The sequence below is a fragment of the Orcinus orca genome, chromosome 6 (genome assembly GCF_937001465.1).
Source record: "Orcinus orca chromosome 6, mOrcOrc1.1, whole genome shotgun sequence".
Classification (NCBI taxonomy): Eukaryota; Metazoa; Chordata; class Mammalia; order Artiodactyla; family Delphinidae; genus Orcinus; species Orcinus orca.
In genome coordinates, this window is record NC_064564.1 from 113741915 (window position 1) to 113769384 (window position 27470).

Consider the following 27470-nt stretch of genomic DNA (forward strand, 5'->3'; position numbering starts at 1 on the left):
CCCCTGGCTGGGGAACTAAGATCCTGCAAGCTGCACGGCGTGGCCCAAACAACCCCCCCCCCCCGCCCCCCTCAAAAAAACGTAATTACGCAGCTGCAGTAGGACAACAGCACTCCCTCCTGAGCAGCACAGGCAGTGTGGGAGGAAGGGAGGTACTGGCTTTGCCCTAAGAGCTCTCCCTCCCTCTGCCCTAGTGCTTCTGGGAGGGGCCCACAGCAGGCACGCACGTTGCTCTCTCTACATCACGCCCTCCCCCCAGAAGGAGGGGTGGTGCAGATGTGAAGTCTCCTCTTCCCTTTCCCACCTGTGAGGCCCGCGACCCGACCGGAGCCCAGGCAACATGCACACGAAGGATGGTTTATTATTTGTCACTGGCTAGAGAGCAAGCAGACAGGCAGAGTAAAAAGATCAGTTAAAAAGTGAGTGTGGAGAGGTGCAGGCTGCAGCCACCATACTTGGCTTGAGCTGTATGAGGGGAAGGGTAGCACCGGGGAGATGCCGCTCCGTGGCCCAGGCTCCCCTCTGCTCCAGCTCATCCAGAGGGGACGAATCCGGTCCTCAGGCCTCCACACACCTGCCTGCCTTTCCCCCTTTGCTGCTTTTGGCAACTAAAAGGCAGGAGCTCCCTCCCCCAGGGTGCGCCCCAGGGCTTCCTCAGGCCTTCTGCACTGACCCCCACGGGCCTAGGCGCTGAGTGCAGCTGCTGCAGCCAGGCCCTCCCTCCTTAGCAGGAGCTGGGAGGGCTGGGACGCTCAGAGATGCAGGCAGGGGCGTGGGGGGGCGTGGGGGGGGGATCTCCAGAAGCAGGGCTGGGGGAGGGGCCGGGATCATTCAGCTTCTGGGGCCCCTCGCAGCTGGAGGACCAGGGGCGGGATGGGATGGGGTTACTTTCCCCACCCTGAGCAGCTGGGTCACCAACAGACAAGACAAGTGGCAGGGCTGCACCCATCCTCTCCTGCCCAGGCCAGAATGGGCAGGGGCCTGGGAGGGGGCCTGCTTAGCTAAGCAGTTCCAAGTAGGTGACAGGGACCTTGCCCTTCTTGTTGCCTCTCTCGCCAATGAGCCAGTCAGGGTCCATGCCAGGCAGGCTGTAGACAGTGATGAGCTGAGGAGGGCGGAGAAGGAGGGTCACGCCCCGGCCAGGCAGAACTGGCCCCAGCCCTAAGGGGGAACAGACTTGCGGTCTCCCCTGATACATAGGAAACGACACCTCCTGAGCTGCTCACCTCCTCAGCTGCTCTACAGAGACAGATCAGAGAGGCTGCTTCCTCAGAGCTGGAGCCGTCTCTGCCTACCCGACTGGCCCCAGCTCTACCCGCAGGGCCACTCGGAGGCTGGAAGCCCGCGGTGCAGGGTCTGCAGGCCCCATGCCCCCAGCTCCAGTTTCCCGGCGCCCGTGAGCCGGCCCTCCCCCCGTCCTCGTGGCCCCCAGGCCTACCTCGTCAGCCAGCAGGGCCAGCTCGCTGCTGTCGGCCGCCTCGTAGTCGTAGAGGACCCGGGCCTTCCGGGTCCCGCTGGCGGGAGGCGCCACCTCCTCCAGGCGGAGAGCGGCCTCCCCCGGAGGAGCCAGGCTGGCCACAGAGGGTCCCCCAGGCATAGTGGCCGCGGCGGTGGTGGGCGAGGTGCTGCTGAGGGGCGGGGAAGCAGGCTCTGTGGTGCCCACGAAGGTGCCTGGAAATCTGGAGAGGAGAGCGGGGGCACACCTCAGCAGCCGGGAGCCACACACCCCCGGGAGTCCCCTGTGCCCCGCCAAACCAGCTAGGTCCACGGCCGCGGAGGCGAGGAGACCCCGCTACTTACATGGCTCCCTGGGAGCTGGCGGCATGAAAGGAAGAGGGAAACGGGGAATGTGAGATGCTCCCGCCATCCCCGCCACCCCCCACCCCACACAGTCTCAAGAAACCGCGCCAGAGGTCCCCAAGGCCAGCCACCTCGCTGTCATTGTGAGAGGGTGCCCGGGCCCAGAGAGCAGTGTGATGTCCCACCACAGTTGGCAGCCCTCCACCCCGCCCTGGGTGTCACGGGGCTTTCCGAGCTTGGGGCGGTCGGGGCTGGGAGCCAGGGGACCCCGGTGGGCACCTGCCCAGCTGTTTCTGTAGGTCCAGCATGTGGCGGTAGCACTGGGCATAGTAAGTGGTCTGAGACTCAACGAACTCATGGAGGCAGCGAAGGTGGTTCACCTGCGGGGAAGACGCCCATGGCTGACGGGGGGGATGCGAGGGGCCAAAACATCCCATTCTCCACCCTGTCCTCTGCAGACCCTGGCCCGGCATTCTGATGTCTTCTGCCCAGGCCACTTGCTCCCTGGGGTTGGAGGGAGGTACCCACCCTTTGGGACCTGCTCTGCCGAGGCTGAATCCCATCCTTACAGACTGCGGGCTCAAGCACACCCTTCCCCACCTGCCTTCGAGATCCAGGTTCACTCGCTGCCTCAATATGGACTAGTTTCATGGGGACACAAGGGGCGGCAAGAAGACGGTGGACGACAGAAGGAGGAAACGGGGGCAGGACTCACGTGCGTGCTACTGATTCCCTCCAGCAGGAGCCGGGTCACTTCTGCCTGCCGGTCAAACTCTGTCTGGGCCACTCGGAGCTCCTGCTCAGCCTGGGAAGGGTGGGGCATGAGCACGAGAACAAGAACCGCCCCCCAGCTTCCCTCCCACCGCCTTCTCCCGCGCCCCTGAAGCCGCCCAGGAGCGGCCTCCTCTTCCCTTCTGTGGCAGCTGTCACTTTCCCCCGGGGATGCAGACATCGGTGGCAGGAGTGCACTTCCCACCCCTGACTTCAGGCCTGAAGCCCTGACCACTGGAGGAGCCCCGCTTGGACCCCACCCCCTCCTGAGGCCAGTTCCTGGACAAGCAGACAGAGCCTCGGGCGCCCTGCCTTGGCCTTTCATATTCATTTGCCCATCTGACGCCATCACGCATCAGGGACAAATCCAACCAACAGTTGCCTCCGGAGGGCCCACTGTGTGCAACAGGGCAGAGGTGAAGTGACAACCCCTACCGTGGCCCCAGAGAGTGAGGGCAGAGCCCAGAACTAGAAACAGACCTGCCCCTGACGGCAGCAGGTGAGCCTGGACTCCCGTTGCCCACCCCCTGCAGCCTCTTCCCTGAGCCCCGACTTACCTTGTCCACCTCATCATTCCAGAGCTGCGGAGACCACAAGAGGACAGGTCAGCGGGGGAGGGAGGGGGGCACCGGTCAGCAGGGGAGGGGAGGACGGCTGAACCCCAGAGCCCAGGCCCTGCCCCAGCTCCCTGAGACCCCAACCTCTCCCCAACTCCCTCCCCACAGCCCAACGAGGGGCTGAGGCTGGGGTGAGGCCTGGTGTGAAAGGGGGGGCTCCGACATCATAGTCCGTCTAGTCCCACATGCCACATGCGGGGAGGGGGGACAGCCAGCTGGGGAGTCCTACTTGGGTTTCTCCTACAGTGCCAGTCCCCAGGCTCTGACTGGGGTCTCAAGGGAGATTGAGCGTCCCGCACCCCACCCTGACACTTGGCTAAGGCTGGTGGGCTGGGAGGCAGGACTGTGTGACCCTGGACCAGTCACTGAACCTTTCTGTCCTTCGGCAGAGAAAGGCAGCCTCGTGCCCGAGTCACACTGGGGTTCAAAGGCACAAGGAAAAAACAGGGCCGTCTCCACCCTCCTGGATACTCCTCTTTCCACTCGGCCCAGGAAGGGGGGCGGGAAGTGTCATCCAGAGTCTAAAGAAGAAAGACCCCCCTCCCCCCCCCACGGCTTAGGAGACCCATTTCTCCTGCCCGCTGCTACCCTACGATGTGACCTGAAATGCGGAAAGCAAAACAAGGCCAGCCCTTGGACAGATGTGTCCCACCTCAGTGCCGTTTAGCAAATCACAACACGGGAAGCAACCTCCACGTGGACACACGTCGGAGACCCAGCCACAGGGGCCCGGTGGACTACACTGTGGTTCACGCCCCCGAGGACAAATGACTGCACACAGCAACATGCTTATGACAGATGGAGAAGAGCCAGAGGGTCTTTGCAGAAGGTTGTCACCCGTCGGGGGGTGGGGTGGGGGTGGTGGAAGGGACAGAGAGAGAGAGAGGCAGAGAAAGACACAGTGGTGGTTTCGACAGGCATGATGGGATAGGTGTGATCTGCCTATTTCCCAAACTAAACAGTAAATACCACAAATCTCAACAGAGCTGTAGGAAGAAAAGACACCAAGACATTCAACGTCCTCCTGATCCAGCCCCGCCCATCCGACCTCCAGAGTCCCCGCCCATCCGACCTCCAGAGTCCCCGCCCCCGCCCCACCCTCACGCTCAGCTTCAGGCCAGCTCGGGACACGCTCTGTTCTCCAACCTCTGGGCCTCGGGCCCAGGCGGCTCCTTCCCCCACCCAGCTGTGCCCTCCCACCCTCCCTGTTCAGTCTCAAGCACTTCCACGACACCTAGCAGATGTGCTATGGAGGCAGCTGGATGGACAGCGCCGTCCCTGTCTCCCATGACCCCGTGGCAGGCCAGGCCCAGACCTCCTCCCTCTCCTCCGGGCCGCACGGCCGGTCGCTCCGGGACGGTGAGTGTGGGAGGGGGCGGTGCCTGCTTTGGGGGGGTCGGGGCTGGGCAGACTCTCAGGTGCCCTGGAGGTGGGGCCGCTGCCGCCCCAAGTGCACCGGGCTGTGCCGCGCAGTGGGCCAGGCTCACCTTCAGCGCTGGGCAGGGAGAAGCAAGGCCGGCAACACGGGCACAGGGCACAGGGCAGAGGCGGGTGGACAGGACTTGCCTGACCAGGGGCGCGGCCCCTGCCTGCCCCTCTGGCTCCAGTTCGCTGCACATCAGGCCCAGGCCCGAGTGTGGGAGGGGAGGGGGAGCGGGGCGGGGCAGGGGCGCTTACCGCGGAGGCGCTGGCCGAGAGAATGTAATTACGAGGTCTAGTCTCCTGAAAGTCAGGCACCGTCTGGCGGGGAACAGAGTTCATGGGGGGAGGGGGTCATGCGGGGCCGGGGCCGGGCCGGAAGGCTGCCCTAGACCCTCCCATGGGAGATGCCAGGAGCCCCCGACCCCACGGACAGGAGGGTACAGACAAATACAACACGGAGCCCCCGTTTCTCCCCAAGCCAACCACCTGCGGAGGAGGCGGGCTGAGGCGAGTCCAGACCAAGGTTAAGTGGGTGGACATGCCTGCCATCAGGGCCCTTACCTGGGGCAAGCCACAGACGGGTCCAGCCCCTGGCCCGGCGGCCACGGACCCTCGTCCCCAGGCCCCGGCCTCACTCAGATGCCCCAACTAGACCCACCGTCCTCCCAACAAAGCCCGCCCCACCCAGCTCTCTCCGTCCAGAACCTCCGCACACCACGTCTCTCGCTCCTGCAGCAAGGACCAGGCCCCTCTCCCCACAATGAGGATGGACAGACGGATGCATGGATGGACACAGTGACAGGCTTTCAACATTTGCAAAAAGCTGACTCACAGGCTCCAATGCCTGGCGTCCCCCCGAAGCAGAGGCTACACATGGTAGAGCCTCCAGTGGGGAGACCAGCTGCTTGCAAAACGCCCCGAGGACGTCCCCGGCCGACCAAGGCCGAGATGGGCAAACCAGAAGCAGCACAGCACGTGGGATAGGTATACTCACATCTCCCTCACACTGAGCCAAGTTACCCAAAGCAGAACAGAAAGGAACAAAAACAAAAGAGTTAGTGAGTCCACAGCGCAGGCGGGAGCAGGCCCCTGGGGTCACACAACCCTGCCCTCTGGAAGGAGTCCTGACACGTGTGTGTGTGTGTGTGTGTGTGTGTGTGTGTGTGTGTGTGTGTGTGTGTGTTGAGAGGGGTAGGAAGGACGGGGTGCACTGCTGGGCCGGAGTCCTCTGGGATGCTGTATCTGGGCTGCCAGGGCCCAGCTCGGGACGGGGTGTCCTGCCCAAGCCAAAGACTCTGGGCCAACCAACTGGAGGGGAGGTCGTGCCGTCCCAGTAACTAAGGAAGGGCTCCCCCGCCTGGCTGATGTAGGAAGAGCTTGTCCTGGCCAAGTTACTCCAGAGAGGTGGTCCACCCCTGAGTGGCGGGGAGACTGTCCTGTCCAGGTGACTTAGACAGACATCGGTCATCCTGCCCAAGCCAACAAGACTCCAGTGGCTGAGCCCCTGCCTCCAGTTTGGACCCCACATAATTGGATGAGCCGGGACCTTGCCCACGGCTCTCGCCAGACGCACTGCCCAGGCTCCGCGGCCCCAGGTGGCCACACTGAGGGAGGGGAACGTGAGAAGGGCTGGAGGCTGGAACTCTCAGGGGAGCGGGGAGCCCAGGCCGGATGTTTCCATGGCGTGCCTTGGACCTGACCTGGGGATTCCCTCCCCAGGGCGTGAGGTGGCCTTTCGGGCCCTGCACCCCAAGCAGCCTGGCCACCCTCAGGCCCAGCTCTCCCAACCCTGGCCTAGCCCTGGTCAAAGTGTCCCACACTGTGTCCCATCGGCCTGGCTGAACAGGCCTCCGTGAGCCGAGAGTGAAGGGGGAGCGAAGAGAGCCCAGGCCCTACCCAGTGCCGTGGGGCTCCCAGAGGGCCCCTCAGACACGCCCCTGGGCAGGCGGGTGGTCCAGCTCCGGGGCCCTCCGCACCACCACAGGGGAGCCTGAGCACAGGGCACCCTGCGACCAGCGCTGGAGCAGCAGGTGGGGGAGTTAGTAGGGGGAGCCATGCCCGGGCAGAGCCAGGAACAGAGCCGAGCACCCAGGGAGGGCAGGGCAGGGGCATGCAAGAAGCCAACTGGCTGTCGGTCTGGGGAGGCTGTGGGCCGACCTGAGCCCAGGTCGGGGCACTGCTGGTCCGCCCACCCCATCAACGTCTGCCCTGGGTCCCAGGGCTCTGGGCTGCCAGGGGTCCGTTGCAGGTGGGGCAGAGAGGTGTGACCTGAAGTGGTCAGCCCAGAGCAGCAGCCCCCAGCCAGGCCTCTCCAGGCAGGGACAGGGGAGAGAAGTCATGCCAAACACCAGGTCCCTTCACCCCCTCCTTGGCTCCAACCAGGACCGGTGGGGGGTGGGGGGCAGGAGGCTGGCACGACACCTACCGTGGCTTTGGCTTCTGCGGCCTTGGCCTTCTTCAGCCGTGCTTTGCAGGCATCCAGGTCCAGACGCCGGTTATGGAGGAGCCGCCTCTCCTTCTGAGGGGGTGGGAACAGGGAACAGTGAGACCTGGGCAGCCCTGGGAGACCCCTGGCCCTGGCAGGACCAGCCCCCAGGACCATCTGGTCAAGACGGGGAAACTGAGGCCTGGACGGGGGGAGTCATCCACTCCAGGCCACTCAGTCCACAAGAGCCATGTCTGGGGAGGTCCCAGGAGTGCTGGGTCCCAGCATGGGAGGAGAGCCTGGGCTCAGCAGCTATGAGGAGGGCTGCCACCATCACCAGGAAGCAAGTGGCCCCAGGCTCCTCACCGAAATCGTCTTCCAGTCCCCTTCCAGGAAGGTGCGCAGGGGTGTAAGGAAGCCGATGGAGGCCGTGTGGATAAAATCCCTCTCTGCGGCTCCCAGGCGCTTTTCTGCTTCTGCCACCTTGATCAGTGTCTTTCCTGAGAAACAAAGTGGAGGGGTGAGGAAGAGGGTCGGGCTCAGGCCGCTCTGACCCCCAGGAAGTAGGGGAGAGCTCAGAGAGAGATGTTCTGAGAGGCAAGAGCAGAATGGCTGGCCTGGGAAGATGTGGAAAATACATATCCATATACCTATCTACAAATGAACAGTGGGACGCCCGGAGAGCAGAACGCTACACAGCCATTAAAAAGATGTGTGTGTGGGGCGGGGGGGACTTCCAGAATGACAGGGGAAGGAGCTCAGCAAATCCTCTCCCCAAAAAGCAATAATAAAACTACACACAGGGACTTCCTTGGTGATCCAATGGTTAAGACTCCACGCTTCAACTGCAGGGGGCTCAGGTTCAGTCCCTGGTCGGGGAACTAGATCCTGTATGCTGTGCAGTGCAGCCCAAAATAAAATAAAATTTAAAAAAAAGAATATCCTTTTAAAAAAACCACAACTGGACACAGTTCTCAAAAACAACGATTTCTGGACTCTGGAAGTTAACCTAAGGCAAATAACAAATTGAGAAGCATTTATTCCAGAACTTTTGGACCTTGGTAAAAACAATGGAGCCTGTGGCTTTTTGGCCTGGGGGTACTCCCATTTCCTCAAGCTCTGTGGTGCTGTAGCTCTAGCAGGGTGGGGCAGGCCCTGAGGGGGCTGACTTGATTTGGGCTGGAACACAGAAAAACCCATGGGACAGGACCACAAACAATAGTGATCTCAATGGCAAATAATCAGGAACATCACAGCTAACATGAAGCTGGAATACTGGTTGGAACAAGCAACAGAGCTGCGGGAAATTTAACAGGAGATCTGGGAAATGAGATAGTCATAGTGGGCCTTGATGAAATCCAGATATCTCTGGTGGTCTGGAAGGCTATGCGTGTGTATAGCACACTTGGGAGAGATGGGAGAGTACCCCAGCCATCAACTCATTCCTGGCTAGTGGGATGCTTTGCACATTCACAAACTAAAGGCTGGGCAGACATGTAAATTGCTTGAACTTTGAGTGTGTTCCCCAGCCCACTCATAGATTCATCAGTAAAGCCTTAATGGTGCAAGATGTTTAAGCACAACCTCTGATTAATCATTGGCTGACCACTAACATATGCTGACCTGGAAGAAACCCCTAGGAAGCTAGGCTTAAAAATAAAAAGGATAATTTAAAAAGAAAAACAAGTAGACATCAGTAGCTGCATACTGCAGAGAACACAGACTCTAAACAGTTAGCTCAGGCAAGTCTCTAAAGAAACAAACAAACAGCAGTATTAACTCAACAAAAATTATAAGACATGCAAAGAAATAGGAAAGTACGGACAGTGCACAGGGAAAGAAAAGCAATCAACAGACACTATCTCCAAGGAGGCCCAGATATTAGACCTAGCAGACCAAGACTTCTAAGCAACTATTACAAATAAGTAAAAAAACAAAAACAAAACAAAACCCTGACGGTGGGGAGGGACAAATTAGGGTTATGGGATTAAACTACTATATATGTAATAGATAAGCAACAAGGATATAGGGACTTCCCTGGTGGCGCAGTGCTTAAGAATCCTCCTGACAATTCAGGGGACACAGGTTCAATCCCTGGTCTGGAAAGATCCCACATGCTGTGGAGCAACTAGGCCCATGTGCCACAACTGCTGAGCCTGCGCTCTAGAGCCCACGAGCCACAACTACTGAGCCCACATGCCACAACTACTGAAGCCCGTGTTCCTAGAACCCGTGCTCTGCAACAAGAGAAGCAACCTCGATAAGAAGCCGGTGCATTGCAACAAAGAGTAGCCCCTCTCTCCACAACTAGGGAAAGCCCACGTGCAGCAATGAAGACCCAACATAGCCAAAAATAAATAAATGAATAAATTTATTAAAAAATAAAGAATCCACCTGCCAAGGCAGAGGACACAGGTTCGAACCCTGGTCTGGGAAGATCCCATATGCCACAGAACAACTAAGCCCATGCGCTACAACTACTGAGCCTGTGCTCTAGAGCCTGCGAGCCACAACTACTGAGCCTGCATGCCACAACTACTGAAGCCCATGCACCTAGAGCCAGTGCTCCACAACAAAGAGAAGCCACTGCAATGAGAAGCCCACACACCACAACGAAGAGCAGCCCCCACTCGCTGCAACTAGAGAAAGCCCGTGCACAGCAATGAAGACCCAACACAGCCAAAAATAATTTTTTTAAAAAAAGGATACACTGTATAGCACAGGGAATTATAGCCATTATCTTGTAATAACCTATAATGGAATATAATCTGCAAAAATACTAAATCACTATGCTGTACACCAGAAACACATATTATAAATCAACTATACTTTAATTAAAAAATAAAAAACCTAATAGAAGCAATGTTTAAAGATTTAAGGAAAGTATGATCACAATGACTTCTCAAATAAGGAATGTCAATAAAGAGATTAAAACTATAAAAAAGAAATGAAAATTCTAGAGTTGAAAAGTATAACAACTGATAAGAAAAAATCACTAGAAGGGTTCAACAGCAGATTTGAACTGGCTTCTTATCAGAAACAAGGGAGGCCAGATAGTGAGAGGATATATTCAAAGTGATGAAAGGAAAAAACTCTCATCCAAGAATTTTATATACAGCAAAACTGTCTTCCAAAAGTGAACACAAAATAAAGACATTCCCAGATAAACAAAGGCTAAAAGAATTCATTGCTGGCAGACCTACCATAGAAGAAATACTTCAGGTTAAAGTGAAATGACACTAGATGGTAACCTGAATCTACATAAGGAAATACAGAGCAGCAGTAAAGGTAATTATATAAGCACATATAAAAGACAATATAAACTTTTTTCTCTTTTGTTAATTGATTTCAAAGACAACTACATAAAACAATAATTATAAAACTGTGTTGTTGAGATATAATGTGTATGACAATAATAGCACAAAGGAAGAGGGCGAGAAGGGAGTTATACTGGAGCAAAGTGTCGATATTTTACTGGAATTCAGTTAGTATTACTCCAAAGTAGATTGTGTTAAGTTAAAATGCATATTGTAATTTAAATTGTAAAACCACTAAGATGGACTTCCCTGGTGGTCCAGTGGGTAAGACTCCACACTCCCAATGCAGGGGATATGGGTTTGATCCTTGGTCAGGGATCTAGATCCTGCATGCATGTCGCAACTAAGAAACCCACATACTGCAACTAAAGATCCTACATGCTGCAATGAAGATCCTGAATGCTGCAACTAAGACCTGGCACAGCCAAAATAAATATAAATAAATATATTTTATAAAAACCCACTAAGAAAGATTTTTAAAGTAAAAAAAAAAAGCAACAAAGAAATTAGAATATTACACTAGAAAATATCTATTTAACTCAAAAGAAGGCAGTAACAGAGGATCAAACAAAAAACACCTGAGATACAGGGAGACAATAACGAAATGGCAATCCGACCACATCAACAATTACATTAAATGTAAATGGATTAAACACTCCAATCAAAAGGTAAAGACTGTCAGATTGGATTTTTTTAAAAAAGATTCAAATATATGCTCTCTACAAGAGACATACCTTAGATTTAAAGACATAAGTATGGTGAAAATAGAAGGACAGAAAAAGATACGTGCCCCTGTTTGCATATAACAATATGAGAATAGGAGTGATCATAAGAGAACAGGAGTGGCCATACTACTATCAGATAAGCAGACTTTAAGACCAAAAAATGTTAACTAGAGACAAAGAGTAGTATTTTACAATGATAGAAGGGCCAATTCATCAGGGAGATATATAATTATAAACATACAGACCTAACAACACAGCTCCAAAATACATGAAGCAAACACTGACAGAATAAAGACAGAAATACTTCAACAGAAATAATTGGAGACTTTAATACTCTCAATAAAGGATGGGGCAATAAGACAAAATCAACAAGGATATAGAAGATAAACAACACTATCAACCAAGATGGCCTGACAACACTACCCTACAACATAAAGTACAATATCTAAGTGAACATGAAACATCCTCCAGTAGATACCACACACTATAGGCCATAAACAAGTCTTAACACATTTAAAAGGATTAAAATTATGCAAAGTATGTTTTCTGACCACAGCAACATTAAATTAGAAATCAACAACAGAAGGAAACTTGGAAAATCCATAAATATCAGGAAATTAACCACCACCCTGCTGGTGGGATGTAAAATCACACAGCCACTTTGGAAAACAGTCTGGCAATTTCTTAAAAGGTTGGTGGTCCAGTGGTTAGGACTCTGCACTTTCACTGCCGAGGGCCAGGGTTCAATCCCCGGTTGCGGAACTAAGATCCTGAAAGCTGCACAGCACAGCCAAAAATAAAATTAAATTAAAAAAAAATGTTAAACATAAATTTACCATATGACTCAGCAATTCCACTCCTAGGTATATACCCAGTAGAAGTGAAGACATACATCCTCACAAAAGTTCATACGCAACTGTTCAAAGCAAAACAACCCAAATGTCTCTCAAATGGTAAGTGGACAAGGAAAATGAGATCAGCCCATACAGTGGAACACTCTTCAACAGTAAGAAGGGATAAAATCCTAAAACACATTATAACATGGATGAACCTCAAAGACAAAGAAGCCACGTGCGAAAAACAACATATCGCTTGATTCCATTTATATGAAATATTCAGAAAAGGCAAATTTATAGAGACAAAACCACATTGGGATTTCCCTGGTGGTCCAGTGGTTAAGAATCCACCTTCCAATGCAGGGGACTTGGGTTCGATCCCTGGTCGGGGAACTAAGATCCCACGTGCCGCGGGGCAACTAAGCCCGTGTGCTGCAACCACTGAGCCCACGCACTCTAGAGCCCATGTGCCACAACTAGAGAGCTCACATGCCGCAACTACTGAGCCCACGTGCTCTGGAGCCTGCATGCCACGCAAGTAGAGAGAAGCTTGTGTGCCGCAATGAAAGATCCCGCATGCAGCCAAATAAATAAATAAATTTATTAAAAAAACGACAAAACAACGAAAAATAACAAAGCCACATTAGTTGTCTGGGGGTGGGAGTGGGACTGGCTATAAGTAGACACAAGTTACTTTTTTGCAGGTGATGGAAATGTTCTTTAAATTGGATTGGGGGAGTCACCCAAGTCCAGGAAGCACAGAAAGTCTCATACAGGATAAACCCAAGGAGAAATACACCAAGACACACAGTAGTCAAACTGACAAAAATAAAGACAAAGAGAAATATTAAAAGCAACAAGGGAAAAGCAACAAATAACATACAAGGGAATCCCTGTAAGACTATCAGCTGATTTTTCAGCAGAAACTCTGCAGGCCAGAAAGGAGTGGCACCATATATTTAAAGTGATGAAAAGGAAAAACCTACAAACAAGAATACTCTACCCAGGGCTTCCCTGGTGGCGCAGTGCTTGAGAGTCCGCCTGCCGATGCAGGGGACACGGGTTCGTGCCCTGGTCCAGGAAGATCCCATATGCCGTGGAGCGGCTGGGCCCGTGAGCCGTGGCCGCTGAGCCTGCGCGTCCGGAGCCTATGCTCCTCAACGGGAGAGGCCACAATAGTGAGAGGCCCGCGTACCACAAAAAAAAAAAAAAAAAAGGAATACTCTACCCAGTAAGGCTCTCGTTCAGATTTGATGAAGAAATCAAAAGCTTTACGGACAAGCAAAAGCTAAAATAATTCAACAGCACCAAGCCAGCTTTACAATAAATGCTAAAGGAACTTCCCTAAGCGAAAAAGAAAAGGCCACAACTAGAAACAAGAAAATTATGAAATGGGAAAGCTCACCAGTACAGGTGAACATACAGTAAAGGTAGGAAATCATCCACACACAAACGGGATATCAAGACCAGTAACTGTGAGAGAAGGAGAGCACAAGTGCAGGACATCTGAAATGCATTTGAAATTAAGAGATCAGCAACTTAAAACAATCGTGTAGTTATACAGACTGCTATATCAAAACCTCATGGTAACCGCAAATGAGAAATTTATAACAGATACACACATGAAAAAGAAAAAGAATTCCAAACACAACACTAAAGATAGTCATCAGCGACTTCCCCAGTGGGCCAGTGGTAAAGAATCCACCTTCCAATGCAGGGGACACAGGTTCAATCCCTGGTCGGGGAACTAAGATCCCACGTGCCATGGGGCAACTAAGCCCGCACGCCGCAGCTACTGAGCTCACGCACCTCAATGGGAGAGCCTGCGTGCTGCAAACTACACAGCCCACGCACTCTGGAGCCCACGCACCACAACTACAGAGCCCACGTGCCACAACTAGAGAGAAGCCCACATGCTGCAACGAAGAGCCCACGTGCCACACTGAAAGATTCTTCGTGCCGCAACTAAGACCCGACGCAACCAAATAAATAAATAAATATTTTAAAAAATGTTTAATCCATCTATCCTAAACCCTTAAAAAATAAAGTCATCAAATCACAAGAAAGGAGGAAAGAAAAGAGGAAAGGAAGAAAAAAGACCTACAAAAACAAATCCAAAACAATTAACAAAATGGCAATAAGGGACTTCCCTGGTGGCACAGTGGTTAAGAATCCGCCTGCCAATGCAGGGGACACAAGTTTGAGCCCTGGTCCGGGAAGATCCCACATGCCACGGAGCAACTAAGCCCGGGCACCACAATTACTGAGCCTGTGCTCTAGAGCCTGCGAGCCACAACTACCGAGACTGAGAGCCACAACGACTGAAGACCGATGCCTAGAGCCCGTGCTCCACAAGAGAAGCCACTGCAACAAGAAGCCTGTGTACCGCAACAAAGAGTAGCCGCCTCTCGCCACAACTAGAGAAAGCCCACACACAGCAATAAAGACCCAACACAGCCAATAAATTAATTAATTAATTAAAATAAATAAATGTATAAAAAAATGGCAATAAGAACATACACATCGATGATTACCTTAAACGTAAACAGATTAAATGCTCCAACCAAAAGACACAAATTGGCTGAATGGATACAAAAACAAGACACAAGACCCATATATATGTTGTCTACAAGAGACCCATTTCATTTTTTTTGGTTGTGCCGTGCAGCATGTGCGATCTTAGTTCCCTGACCAGGGATCGAACCTGCACCCCCTGCATTGGAAGCACAGAGTCTTAACCACTGGATAGCCAGGGAAGTCCCAGACAAAACAGACTTTAAAATAAAGACTGCTACAAGAGACAAAGAAGGACACTACATAATGATCAAGGGATCAATCCAAAAAGAAGGTATAGCAATTATAAATATATATGCATCCAACACAGGAGCACCTCGATATATAAGGCAAATGTTAACAGATGTAAAAAGAGAAATCGACAGTAAACAATAATATGGGTCTACTTAAACACCCCACTTACATCAATGAACAGTTCATCCAGACAGAAAATCAATAAGGAAACACAGGCCTTAGATGACACATTAGACCAGATGGACTTAATTGTTATTTGTAGAGCTTTCCATCCAAAAGCAGCAGAATACACATTCTTTTCAAGTGTACATGGAATATTCTCCAGGATAGATCACATGCTGGACCACAAAGCAAGTTTTGGTAAATTTAAGAAAACTGAAATCATATCAAGTATCTTTTTTGACCACAATGCTATGAGATTAGCAATCAAGTCCAAGAAAAAAACTGCAAAAAACACAAGCACATGGAGGGTAAACAATGTGCTACTAAACAACCAATGGCTCACCAAAGAAATCAAAGATGAGGGACTTCCCTGGTGGTCCAGTGATTAAGACTCTGCACTCCCAATGCAGGGGGCCCAGGTTCGATACCTGGTCAGGGAACTAGATCCCGCATGCCGCAAATAAAGGAGCCCGCATGTTGCAACTAAAAGATCCCGCATGCCGCAACTAGGACCTAGCGCAGACAAATAAATAAATTAATTAATTAATAAAAAAAGAAATCAAAGATGAAATTAAAAAATACTTAGAGGGAAATGAAAACACTATGCCAAAACCTATGGGACACAGCAAAAGCAGTTCTAAGAGGCAAGTTTATAGTGATACAAGCTTACCTCAGGAAGCAAGAAAAATCTCAAATAAACAACCAAACCTTACACCTAAAGCAACTAGAAAATGAAGAACAAACAAACCTAAAGTTAGTAGGAAAGAAATCATAAAGAACAGAGCATAAATAAATAAATTAGAGACTAAGAAAACAACAGAAAAGATAGATGAAACTAAAAGCTGGTTCTTTGAAAAGATAAACAAAATTGATAAATCTTTAGCCAGGCTCATCAAGAAAAAAAGGGAGAGGACCCAAATCAGTAATATTAGAAATGAAAAGGAAGAAGCTGCAACCAACACCACAGAAGTACAAAGGACTGTAAGAAACTACTTCAAGCAACTATATGCTACTAAAATGGACAACCTAGAAGAAATGTACAAATTCTTAAAAAGGTACCATCTCCCAAGACTGAACCAGGAAGAAAGAGGAAATATGAACAGACCAATTACAAGTACTGAAATACAATTTCTGATTTTAAAACTTCCAACAAACAAAAGTCCAGATGGACCAGATGGCTTCACAGGAAAATTCTATCAAATGTTTAAAGAAGAGTTAACACCTATCCTTCTGAAACTATTCCAAAAATTGCAGAGGCAGGAAACAAACTCATTCTATGAGACCACCATCACCCTGATACCAAATACCGACAAAGATACCACACAAAAAGAAAATTACAGGCCAATATCACTGAAGAACATAGACACAAAAATCCTCAACAAAATACTAGCAAATTGAATCCAATAATACATTAAAAGGATCATACACCATTACCAAGTGGGATTTTTCTTCCTTTTTTTTCAATATTTATTTATTTATATTGGCTGCACCAGGTCTTAGTTGCAGCACGTGGGCTCTCAGTTGCAATGTGTGGGCTCCTTAGTTGTGGTGTGCGGACTTCTTAGTTGCAGCGTGCGGACTCTTAGTTGCGGCATGCATGCAGGATCTAGTTCCTTGACCAGGGATTGAACCTGGGCACCCTGCATTGGGAGCGTCGAGTCCTACCCACTGGACCACCAGGGAAGTCCCTGTAAGGATTTTTCAATGTCCGTAAAACAATCGGTGTGATATACCACATTAACAAATTGAAGAATAAAAACCATATGATCATCTCAATAGATGCAAAAAAAGCTTTTGATAAAATTCAACATCCATTTATGATAAAAACACTCCAGAAAGTGGGCATAGAGGGAACCTACCTCAACATAATAAAGGCCATATATGACAAACCCACAGCTAACATCATACTCAACGGTAACAAACTAAAAGCATTTTCTTTAAGGTCAGGAACAAGACAAAAGATGTCCACTCATGCCACTTTTATTTAACATAGTTTTGGAAGTCCTAGCCACAGCAATCAGAGAAGAAAAAGAAATAAAAGAATCCAAATTGGAAAAGAAGAAGTAAAACTCTCACTGTTTGCAGATGACATGATACTGTACATAGAAAATCCTAAAGATGCCACCAGAAAACTACTAGAGCTAATCAGTGAATTCGATAAAGTTGCAGGATACAAAATTAATAAACAGAAATCTGTTGCATTTCTATACACTAACAATGAAAGACCAGAGACAGAAATTAAAAAGAATAAAAATACCTAGGAATAGGGGCTTCCCTGGTGGCGCAGTGGTTGAGAGTCCGCCTGCCGATGCAGGGGACGCGGGTTCGTGCCCTGGACCAGGAAGATCCCACGTGCCACGGAGCGGCTGGGCCCGTGAGCCATGCCCGCTGGGCCTGAGCGTCCGGAGCCTGTGCTCCTTAATGGAGGGGGCCACAGCAGTGAGAGGCCCGTGTACCACAAAAAAAACAAAAAAACAAAACAAAAAAAAAACAAAAACAAAATACCTAGGAATAAAACTACCTAAGGAGACATTTCCTGGTGGCGCAGTGGTTAGGAATCCGCCTGCTAATGCAGGGGACATGGGTTCAAGCTCTGGTCTGGGAAGATCCCACATGCCGCGGAACAACTAAGCCTGTGCATCATAACTGCTGAGCCTGCGCTCTGGAGCCCACGAGCCACAACTACTGAGCTCACGTGCCACAACTAACGCCCGCGTGCCTGGAGCCCGTGCTCCGCAACAAGAGAAGCCATCACAATGAAGAGCAGCCACAACTAGAGGAAGCCTGTGCACAACAGCAAAGACCCAATGCAGCCAAAAAAAAAAAGATAAATAAATAAATTTATTTTTTTTAAAAAAAGCTATCTAAGGAAGCAAAAGAACTGTACTCTGAAAATTATAAGATGCTGATGAAAGAAATGGAAGATGAGGGAATTCCCTGGTGGTCCAGTGGTTAGGAACTAAGATCCCACAAGCCACGTGGCACAGCCAAAAAAAAAAACACCCAAAGATGACACAAACAGATGGAAAGATATACTGTGTTCTTGGATTGGAAGAATCAGTATTCTCAAAATGACTATACTATCCAAGGCAATCTACAGATTCAGTGCAATCCTTATCAAATTACCAATGGCATTTTTCACAGAACTAGAACAAAAAATTTTAAAATTTGTATGGAAACACAAAAGACCCTGAATAGCCAAAGCTATCTTGAGAAAGAAAAATGGAGCTGGAGGAATCAAGTTCCCTGACTTCAGACTATACTACAAAGCTACAGTAATCAAAACAGTATGGTACTGGCACAAAAACAGAAATATAGACCAATGGAACAGGACAGAAAGCCTAGAAATAAACCCATGCACCTACAGTCAATTACTCTACGACAATGGAGGCAAGAATATACAATGGAGAAAAGACAATCTCTTCAATAAGTGGTGCTGAGCAAACTGGACAGCTAAATTAAAAGAATGAAATTAGAAATTCTCTAACACCATGCACAAAAATAAACTCAAAATGGATTAAAGAACTAAATGTAAGACCAGATACTATAAAACTCCTAGAGGGGGACTTCCCTGGTGGCACAGTGGTTAAGAATCTGCCTGCCACTGCAGGAGACACGGGTTCAAGCCCTGGTCTGGGATGATCCCACATGCCGCGGAGCAACTAAGCCCACGTGCCACAGCTACTGAGCCTGTGCTCTAGAGCCCACAAGCTACAACTACTGAGCCTGTGTGCCACAACTACTGAAGCCTGCGCACCTAGAGCCCATGCTCCACAACAAGAGAAGCCACTGCAATGATAAGCCTGTGCACCGGAAGGAAGAGTGGCCCCCGCTCACCACAACTGGAGAAAGCCTGCGCACAACAACGAAGACCCAATGCAGCCAAAAATATATATAAAAAACAAACAAACAAAAACTCCTAGAGGAAAACATAGGCAGGACACTCTTTGACATAAATTGCAGCAGTATCTTTTTGGATCCGTCTCTTAGAGTAATGGAAACAAGAACAAAAATAAACAAATGGGAATTAAACTTAAAAGCTTTTGCTTAGCAAAGGAAACCAAACCAAAGGAAACAAAACGAAAAGACAACCTACAAGATGGGAGAAAATATTTGCAAACGATGCAACTGACAAGGGATTAATCTCCAAAATATACAAACAGCTCATACAGCTCAATATCAGAAAAGCAAGCAACCCAATCAAAAAATGGGCAGAAGATCTAAATAGACACTTCTCCAAAGAAGACATATAGGTGGCCAAAAGGTACATGAAAAGATGCTCAACATCGCTAATTTTTACAGCAATGCAAATCAAAACTACAGTGAGGTATCTCCTCACACCACTCAGAATGACTATCATCAAAAAGTCTACATATAATAAATGCTGGAGAGAGTGTGCAGAAAAGGGAACCCTCCTACACGGTTGGTGGGAATGTAAACTGGTGCAGCCACAATGGAGAACAGTATGGAGGTTCCTTTAAAAAGTAAAAACAGAGCTACCATATGATCCTGCAATCCCACTCCTGGGTATATATCCAGAGGAAACCATAATTGGAAAAGCTATATGCACCCCAATGTTCATTGCAGCACTATTCACAATAGCCAAGACATTGAGGCAACCTAAATGTCGATCAACAGGTGAATGGATAAAGAAGATCTGGTATATAAATACAATGGAGTATTACTCGGCCATAAAAAAGAATGAAATAATGCCATTTACAGCAACATGGACACAACTAGAGATTATCATACTAAGTGAAGTTAAGCCAGACAGAGAAACACAAATATCATATGATACCACATATATGTGGAATCTTAAAAAATGATACAAATGAACTAATTTACAAGACAGAAACAGACTCAGAGACACAGAAAACAAACTTACGGTTACCAAAGGGGAAAGGGGGGGTGGGAGGAGGGATAAATTAGGAGGTTGGGATTAACATATACACACTGCTGTATATAAAATAGATAACCAACAAGACCCACTGTATAGCACTGGGAACTACACTCAATATTTTGTAATAACCTAAAAGTGAAGTATTTGAAAAGGAATATATATGTTGTGTGTGTGTGTGTATAACTGAATCACTGTGCTGTACACTTGAAACTAACACGATATTGTAAATCAACTATACTTCAATTAAAAAATTAAATAAAATTTCAAAAACACAAATTGGATTGGGGGATGTTTGTTCAATTCTGTAAATTCACTAAAAATCATCAAATTACACACTTAAAACAGGTGTACTTTATAGTGTATAAATTGTACCTAGATAAAACTTAAAAAATAAAGCTTGAGGTGACTCTCTAAATGCTGTGAACAGATTATCTGTAGTGCAATGCCAAGTTTAAAAATCAGGTTGCAGAACAGTACACATAACATGATCCCATTGAAAAATACACACGAACCAAACCTGGGTAAGGGAGGCTTCAATTTTTTTGTTCGTTTTTTGGCTGCACTGTGCGGCATGCGGGATCTTAGTTCCCCGACCGGGGATCAAACCCGTGCCCACAGCACTGGGAGCGCAGTCTTAAGCACTGGACCACCGGGGAAGTCCCGGGAGGCTTCTATATTTTACTCTATTTTCATCTCCATTGATTGAGGTGTTTACAAGCAGAATGAATCCAGGTATCATGTGTGCAAATTAAAAAACAGAGAAAGGAAGGAGAGAAGGGAGGGAAGAAGATTCGTGCCAGAGACCGTGACCCCCGACCCTGGCTGTGAGGACTGGCTCACCGTACGGCGTGGTGGGTCCCAGCTCACTGGCCGCCTCTGCCATGTACTGAGCCAGCAGTTCCCCGTTGGTGACCCTCGAGGGCACCTTCCTGTCCAGCTTCTCATACAGGAACTCCTCCACTCGGGCACCTGCGGGGAGACGGCAGCCAAAGCCACAGGGCTCTTCGGTAGGAGCCCAAGGATGAAAGCCGTGGTGACAGAAACAGATCCAGACCAGGGCCTGCCCACAGGGGCGTCGAGCCTGGGGACTTCCAGAATACTCTCTTGCTGATTCTCAACTGTGTGAGACTGGCACTTGACCCCGCGAAGCCCTCACTCTAGAGAGGAAGAAGCCACGGCTCAGACACGTGAAATGCCTGCCCGAGGTCACACAGCTGAAGGCAAGTGTCACCCCTTCCTGCCCCACAGCTTCTCCCTCCTTACACTATGGACTTGCAGGGCATAACACACACGTGGGCAATGCCCTGGCCTGGCCCCAGAAAGCTCTCAGCACACTCACTCAGCTAACCGCAGACATACAGGCAGACAAGTCCCACGACCCCAGGCCAGCCAGCCCCTCTCTTCCCACAGGTTCTCCTGCAGCTGCGTCTGCCTGCACCACGCTGTGTGTGACTCTCGGCAAGTCCTCTTTCATCCCTGAGCCTCGCTGCCTTCCCTCCAGTGACCTGGCTCCCGTTTCTCCTGCCTCTTCTCCCAACTGTGTTTTAGTGTCCAGGCATTTCTTCAACTCCTCTGTGCGACACTTAGCATTTCCACTGTCCCAGAGAGCGCATCCTGGAGCCCAACACTGAGTCTGCTGTTTTCTTTAAGTGGGACCCCCCCCAAACAGCAACCTTAAGCCCCAAGAGTCTAACCCAAATCCCACCTGCCGCCCAGGCCCACCTGCACGGTCTCAGCAGCTGGGGCTCCTGCCCACTGCTTCCCGCCCCGAGCCCAGGGCCGGCCCGTGTCCACTCACTGGGGTTGGGTTGCAGCAACACCTCTGTCTGCCTCAGGATTTTCTCCGTCCAGTTCTTGGTGCTGTCTGCCCGGGCCAGAAGGTTCTCAAACTGGGCATCAAGCTCGGTCTTCTCGGCCTGGCCGAATTTCTCCTCTGTGAACTGTGGGGAGAGCACCCAGGGCGGAGGGCTCAGAAAGAGGGATGGAAGGAGCACCCCTGCCCCGCCCATCTACTCCTCCCACCTGGCTGGAACTCAGGCCCCAAGGTCAAGAAACTTGCTCTGCCCCTGACCTGCTCTGTGACCTTGACCAAGGTGCAACCTTGCCCTGGGCCTCAGTTTGTTCCTCTGTGAAATGAGGTGGTTGGACCAGAGTTTGGGGATCATGGCTCCTTTTGGAAATCCAATGAAAGATACAGACTCCCTCTTCCCAAAAAAGCACATCAAAATCAGACATACAGCTTAGGGTGTAAGGAACCCTTGGGAGCCTACCACTAAGGGTCCCCCCAGCCTGACTCTGAAGGAAAGCACTTGGTTACAAGTGCTCAGGGAACAAAAGGGGCACAGAGCAAGGTCTGGGGTTATCAGGATGTTCCAGGGGTAGCTGGGAGCCACGGGAAGGGGATACCAAGGGAGGGGGTCAGAGGAACCCAGGTTCCAGAATCAGAGGGACTTGATTCAAGTCTCAGTCTGATGAGCTGTGTGACCTTGGGCAAGTGGCTTTGCCTCTCTGAGCATCAGTTTCCTAAGCTGAAAATGGTAATAATAAGTAGTAGCATCTCCCTCATAGGTTGTAAGAAAGAAATAAAAAAGATGTGGATAAGACATGAAGGCTAGGATCTGGCCGGCAGGCAGTGCTCAGTGTAAGAGCTGATGTTGTTAAGAGCTGATGCACAGAGAGATGGCTGGGAAGGAAGGGAAATACGGAGGGGGGGGAGGATGGCCACATGGCTGGCCTCCGGTTGCCTGGAGTGGTAGATGGGGAACAGCGCCAGCTCATCAGAGCCAACTGCTGGGCACACCCAGGGCCCAGAAAGCTCGGCAGCCGCGCCCCAAGGCCAGGATGTCACAAGGGTCCCCCTTCAGAGCTGGCAGAAACCATGGGGGCCACCTAAGAAAAACCAGAAACCGGCCCAAGTCCTGGCCTCTCTGATCTCAAAGGCCCCGTCCAGCCAAGGGGAGGTCACAGGTAAACAGCAAAGGGGTGAAGACCTGCAGGAGTAGATCAGCCCTGACAACAACAGACACTGCCCTCAGGCCGGCCAAGTTTCCCATTTCACAGAAGATGCCACTGAGACTGAGTAAGAGGCAGGCTGTGCTGGAGTCACATAGGCTGGGGGTCTGGAGGCCCTTCCCAGATGACTAGGCAGCGGTGAGGCATCCAGAGGCCAAGGACAGGTCCAGCTGCAAGGGGCAGGAGGCACCTCCGGTGGTCAGGCTGCCCTGTCGGGCTGCTCCAGCTCGGCAGCCATCAATTATGCATGGGGGCTTGGGTTTCCCTCTGCAGAGCTGGGTGGGCCAGGGTTAGAGCCTGCGGCTCCTCACCTGGGAACCAGCTACTCCTGGCCTCCTCCCAGTCTCCCGACTCCTCTTCTTCGTCACATTCCCCAAGCTGGGGCCTCCCCGAGCCAGGCCCTGAAGAGGCCTCACCTCACCCAGACCCTTCAGGGGTTAGCATTACCCCATTTTGCAGATGAGAAAATCGAGGGTCAGAGGCAAAGTCACCTCTCTGGTCCTCAGTTTCCCCCCGGAGGACGGGGATAACAGGACCTATCTCACAGAATATTTGGAAGGTGCTTAGTTTCATGGTCAGCACACAGTATAGGCCTGATAAACGTTAGCTGGCGTCATCATCGTCGTTAATAAAAGGTCCCCCTCAGGTCCCTCCTTGGCTCTCAGGAGCCACCTAGGGACATCCTTACCCTGCTGGCACCAGCCAGTATGATTCAGGCGATTGTGTCACCCTCAGTGTGCACCTCAGCATCTCCCCTTCTTACCAAGGTTAATGGCAGCACTCCCCGCCGTGCCATCTGGCCACCCGTCCCTCACACCACACACCCACCCAGGTTCAAAGTCCCACCGGGCTTTCCCAACATCTTGGGCATCCTTCCCACGTTCACCGCTGCCTGCCTGGCTTGGATGAGAACGAGGCCACAGCCTCCCTGGCTTTTATTATCATTACTCCTACCACTGCTATTAGTAATACTGCAGTTACTACCAACAGCATTAGTACTAGCACTTCCACTGCCCACTCCCACCCCCCCTGGCATCTTACCCAAACATGCCTTAGGTTTTCCTGTCTCGGTGCCCTTAGCTGGGCTGTTCCCATCACCTGGACCAACTCGGCAAACCCCTCCTGACCTTCAAGGCACAGTTCGGGGACTGAGAAGCCATCCTAGAATCTCCCACGCAAAAGGGATCTGGCCTCCGGATTCTCATCCCAGGGCCAAGGTCCAGTTCCCTACTGGATGGGGATGAGGTGAGGCTCCTAGAAGTGTCCTCAACACATGGAGGGGCTGAGCGCTTACCCAGCATGTCGTGCGTAGGTAGGTGGCACCTACGCAGAGGAGCTGCCCACACATTAATAATAAACCACCCCCATCCCTCCGGGCTGACTCCTACTCCAGGGCAGACTGGCCTCAGGAGGGTCCCCTGAGTGTGCTCTCCTGCCCAGGTGACATTTCAAGCCCTTCTCTCTTCTGGCTGCCACCCTGCCCCATCCCTGCCAAGAGGCAGGGCCCCGGCTTCAGAGGCTGCTCCCTGCAAGATGGCAGCAGCAGGGGGTGGGCGTGCAGGGCCAGAGAAAGCCTCTATTTATAAAGCTCCCAGCTCCCTCCTCCACTCTGGAGGCGGGGGCCTGGGCGCTGGTTCCCACTCCAGTATGGGCGAACCAGTGGGCCTGCCCACCCCCAGAAGAAAAGAGGCCACAGGGACCAAGCTTCCCCATACCCCAGGCTCTGCAGGCCTGGCCAGGTCAGGTGCTAGGGCCCCAAAGTAGCAGGAAACTGGCAGATCAGGTTCTTCCCAGATGTGGGAGATAAAGTGGTTGTCATACCAACACTGGGGAGAATTCCCTACCTGCTGAATGGACAGGGGCTGGCCAATGAACTCCAGGCTGCTAGCATCCCCACTAGGGCTGGGGTCCACGGCAGGGCTTCGAACACAGAGCAGCAAACCCTCTCTGGGGCGCAAATCCTCAACGGGACACTGTGCTTTCTAGTAAACACGGGCATGTGGGCTTCCAAGAGACTGTCTGGGGCTGGGCTCCTCCAGAGAACCAACAACCAGGGCAAGGACAAACAACAGAATCTGTTCCCAGAGCGCTGTGACGGGCCAAGCCCCAAGGCAGCAGCCACCCTGGGAGGCAGACTGGTGCGACCCCTGATTGACAGAAGGGAACACGGAGGCTCCGAGACTTGCCTAACGTCACATGCTGCACAGCTGCAATACTAACCACGTTACACCAAGAATGACTTGCCTTTAGTGAGCATGTTCACGGGGAACGCCTGGGACACTCACATCCAGGCTGGGAGGGAGGGACTGCTAAGGCCATTTTTCAGACTGAAAAACTGTGGCCCAGAGAGGTGACGCCCCCGTCTTCAAAGTCACTAGAGGGGCCTCCACACCCACAGCTGACTCCCGGTCTTCACCATTACACTCAGCTGCTTCTGTTTTTTCCCTTGTCCCCAAATGGATAGGACTTGTTCTAATCCCAGCATCACCCACTGTACAGCTTCCCAAGGAGGGCAGCCAGCCAGCCCCCGGGGCTTGGGGAAATAAGAGAAACAGGCCTCCCACGGAGCAGAAAGTAAATAACCCCAGCCCTCCTGGCTTCCGGACTATCGAAGCGTGTAAAAGGGACCTGAGGGAATCAGTACCACCAGTCCATTGCACAGGTGCGGAGACTGAGGCTCAGAGAAGGGGTCAGGGCGGGTGCACGAGTCCTTAGGCCTGAAACTCAGGCCTCCAAACGCCTGCCGGGAGTCAGAGTCACCGCTGGGCAAGGGCAAGGAGACAGGAACCGCCTGGGGCCCTCTGCCCTCCTCAGCGGAGCCCCCCACCGGGGGCGGGGCGGGCGCCAGGACAGCGGGACTACGCGGCCGGCGGGTCGAAATGGTGGAGGCTGACACCTCCCCCGCGGCAGCAGGGCCGAGGCAGGCCCGGCTCACTCCCCAGGCCTGGGCCACGCTGAGGGTGCGGCCAGTGTGGCCGGCCGCCCCGGGCTCTTTCTCTCTACTGGGCACCGCAAAAGGAGGAGGGGCTGGGGGGGCGGCTAGGGCGACTCCGCAGCGGGGAAGGAGCGGCGGCCGCGAGGGCCTTCTCCCGCGGCCCCGGGCTCTGCTGCAGGGGTGCCCGCCGGCCGCGCGGGGCCCAGGGTGTACGGCCTCACCTGCACGGCCCGGGTGAAGAAGATGCCCGCGTCCGACGCCAGCTTCTTCATGTTGAAGTCCATGGCGCTCCGCACGGCCGGCCACGTCCGGCCCGTGCGCCGCCCGGCAGCCCCCGGCCCGCCGCCGCCAGCCCGCACCGCGCCCACCTGCTGCCGGTGCTCTGGCTCTTAGCGTGCCCCCCTGGCCCAGCCCCAGCTGCCTCCGTCAAGCTTGCCCGAGCGCGCAGGGAGGGGCACCGGCCGCGGGGGAGGAGCCTCCGGGGGGCGGGGCGGGGCGGGGCGGAGGGGGCCCGGCTTGAGGCTGCTCGCGGCTGCCCCCTGCGGCCGCCGCCGGGCCGGCCTCTCGCTTCCTCGTCCTATGGCCCCCGCCCGTTTGTGCCTCTTCCCTTGGTCGATTCGCATCCTCCTGGCCTGCTGGGCCCTCTGGCTCCCTATTTCTCGGCGTCTTTTGACCTGGATCTTTCTGTGTCGACCATCACCACCACCTTGACCTCTCTAGCCCCCCCTCCTCTTCTGCCCCAACCTTGGTGACACTAAGGACAATTGAGCCAGGGGATAGGCCAGCTGGGGACTGGTCCTCCACCGCTGGGGAATGGCTGTTTGGCCCCCGGAAACCCTCTGGTTCTCCAAAGTTGGGTGAGGGTGTGTGCAGGAGTTAAGGGGAAGGAAGGAGAAGAGAAAGAGGGGCTTCTGTTCAGCCCAGGTGGAGGAACGTGCTTCCCTCCAGGCCTGGACATGTGCTGACCTTGAACCAGCTTCTCACAGCCCCAAACAGGCAAAAGGATGGCCTGCACATACATTTCCCCCCCTCCCATGGGGCTTGGAAGGGGCTTATTACCTGTTTCCACTGCTCCCCGCTCTCTACGTCTAGACTTCATCTTCTTACCCAGTGGAGAGTTCTGTTCCTGAACTGGTACCCTTTCCTCTCTGGCTCTGTCCCCTGGATTCCTGGCTTCGATTATCTCCCTGCACTTATACCAGCTCCCCATCTTCAACCCCAGCCTGTCTGTCCAGAGTGAGTTTCAAGTCATCTGGAGGTTTATGAAAAAATCCCTGGGCCCACTCCCAGCCCTGGTTCTCTCAGTTCAGGTGGAGCCCGGCAGGTGGAGTCTTGAAAAGCTTCCAGGTGACTTAAATGTGCACCACAGGTTCAGAACTACTGATCTGCATTATCTACATGGAGCCATCATCAACTTTTGTGTCACTCACACACCTGCAGTTCATCATCTCTATGTGTTTCCTTGTGTGTTTCTATGTGTTCAGTACGTATTTCTATTTGTATTGATCACTGACTTATTTACCAGTGTCTGTCTGTAGCTAACTATATCATTTATTTAGCCAGCATACAATCATATTATCTTTCAAGAGCCATAAATCAATGTAGTTACATGTTCATTCATTCAATAACCACATTGAGCAAGGTTAAAGAAAAAAACATTCATGATACTTGTTAAGGACTGTAAGGAAGACTTTATTCAAGAGAGCCTAGTGCGGGGGGGGGCGGGTGTTGCAGTAGGGG

At 51.7% G+C, this 27470-nt stretch overlaps 1 protein-coding gene across 6 annotated transcripts; it reads right to left on the minus strand.

Moving 5' to 3' along the window:
* Nucleotides 1-343: 343 nt before the first annotated feature.
* On the minus strand, nucleotides 344-26179 carry SH3GLB2 (SH3 domain containing GRB2 like, endophilin B2). 6 transcript variants are annotated; one of them, XM_012532798.3, is made up of 12 exons: nucleotides 25952-26174; nucleotides 21582-21723; nucleotides 20624-20752; nucleotides 7402-7535; nucleotides 7036-7128; nucleotides 4866-4928; nucleotides 3129-3152; nucleotides 2516-2605; nucleotides 2080-2180; nucleotides 1801-1815; nucleotides 1439-1679; nucleotides 344-1105 (listed from the first exon to the last, which is right to left on the minus strand). In XM_012532798.3, exons 1-12 carry the CDS (start codon nucleotides 26012-26014, stop codon nucleotides 998-1000), a joined length of 1203 nt encoding a protein of 400 aa, XP_012388252.1. In that variant the 5' UTR covers nucleotides 26015-26174; the 3' UTR covers nucleotides 344-997. The 6 variants fall into 6 exon arrangements, with proteins under 6 accessions (XP_012388252.1, XP_033282902.1, XP_012388253.1 ...); XM_033427011.2 differs by lacking the exon at nucleotides 4866-4928 and having other exon boundaries at nucleotides 25952-26179; XM_012532799.3 differs by lacking the exon at nucleotides 1801-1815 and having other exon boundaries at nucleotides 25952-26179.
* Nucleotides 26180-27470: the final 1291 nt, after the last annotated feature.

Excerpts from the sequence above, each read along its gene's own strand:
- SH3GLB2 (XM_012532798.3), bottom strand. The coding sequence starts at position 26,014 with ATGGACTTCAACATGAAGAAGCTGGCGTCGGACGCGGGCATCTTCTTC. Across the intron at positions 7,536-20,623 it reads GGGACCCACCACGCCGTACG|GAAAGACACTGATCAAGGTG; the intron begins GTGAGCCAGTCC and ends TTTGTTTCTCAG. Across the intron at positions 3,153-4,865 it reads TCTCGGCCAGCGCCTCCGCG|CTCTGGAATGATGAGGTGGA; the intron begins GTAAGCGCCCCT and ends TGGTCTCCGCAG.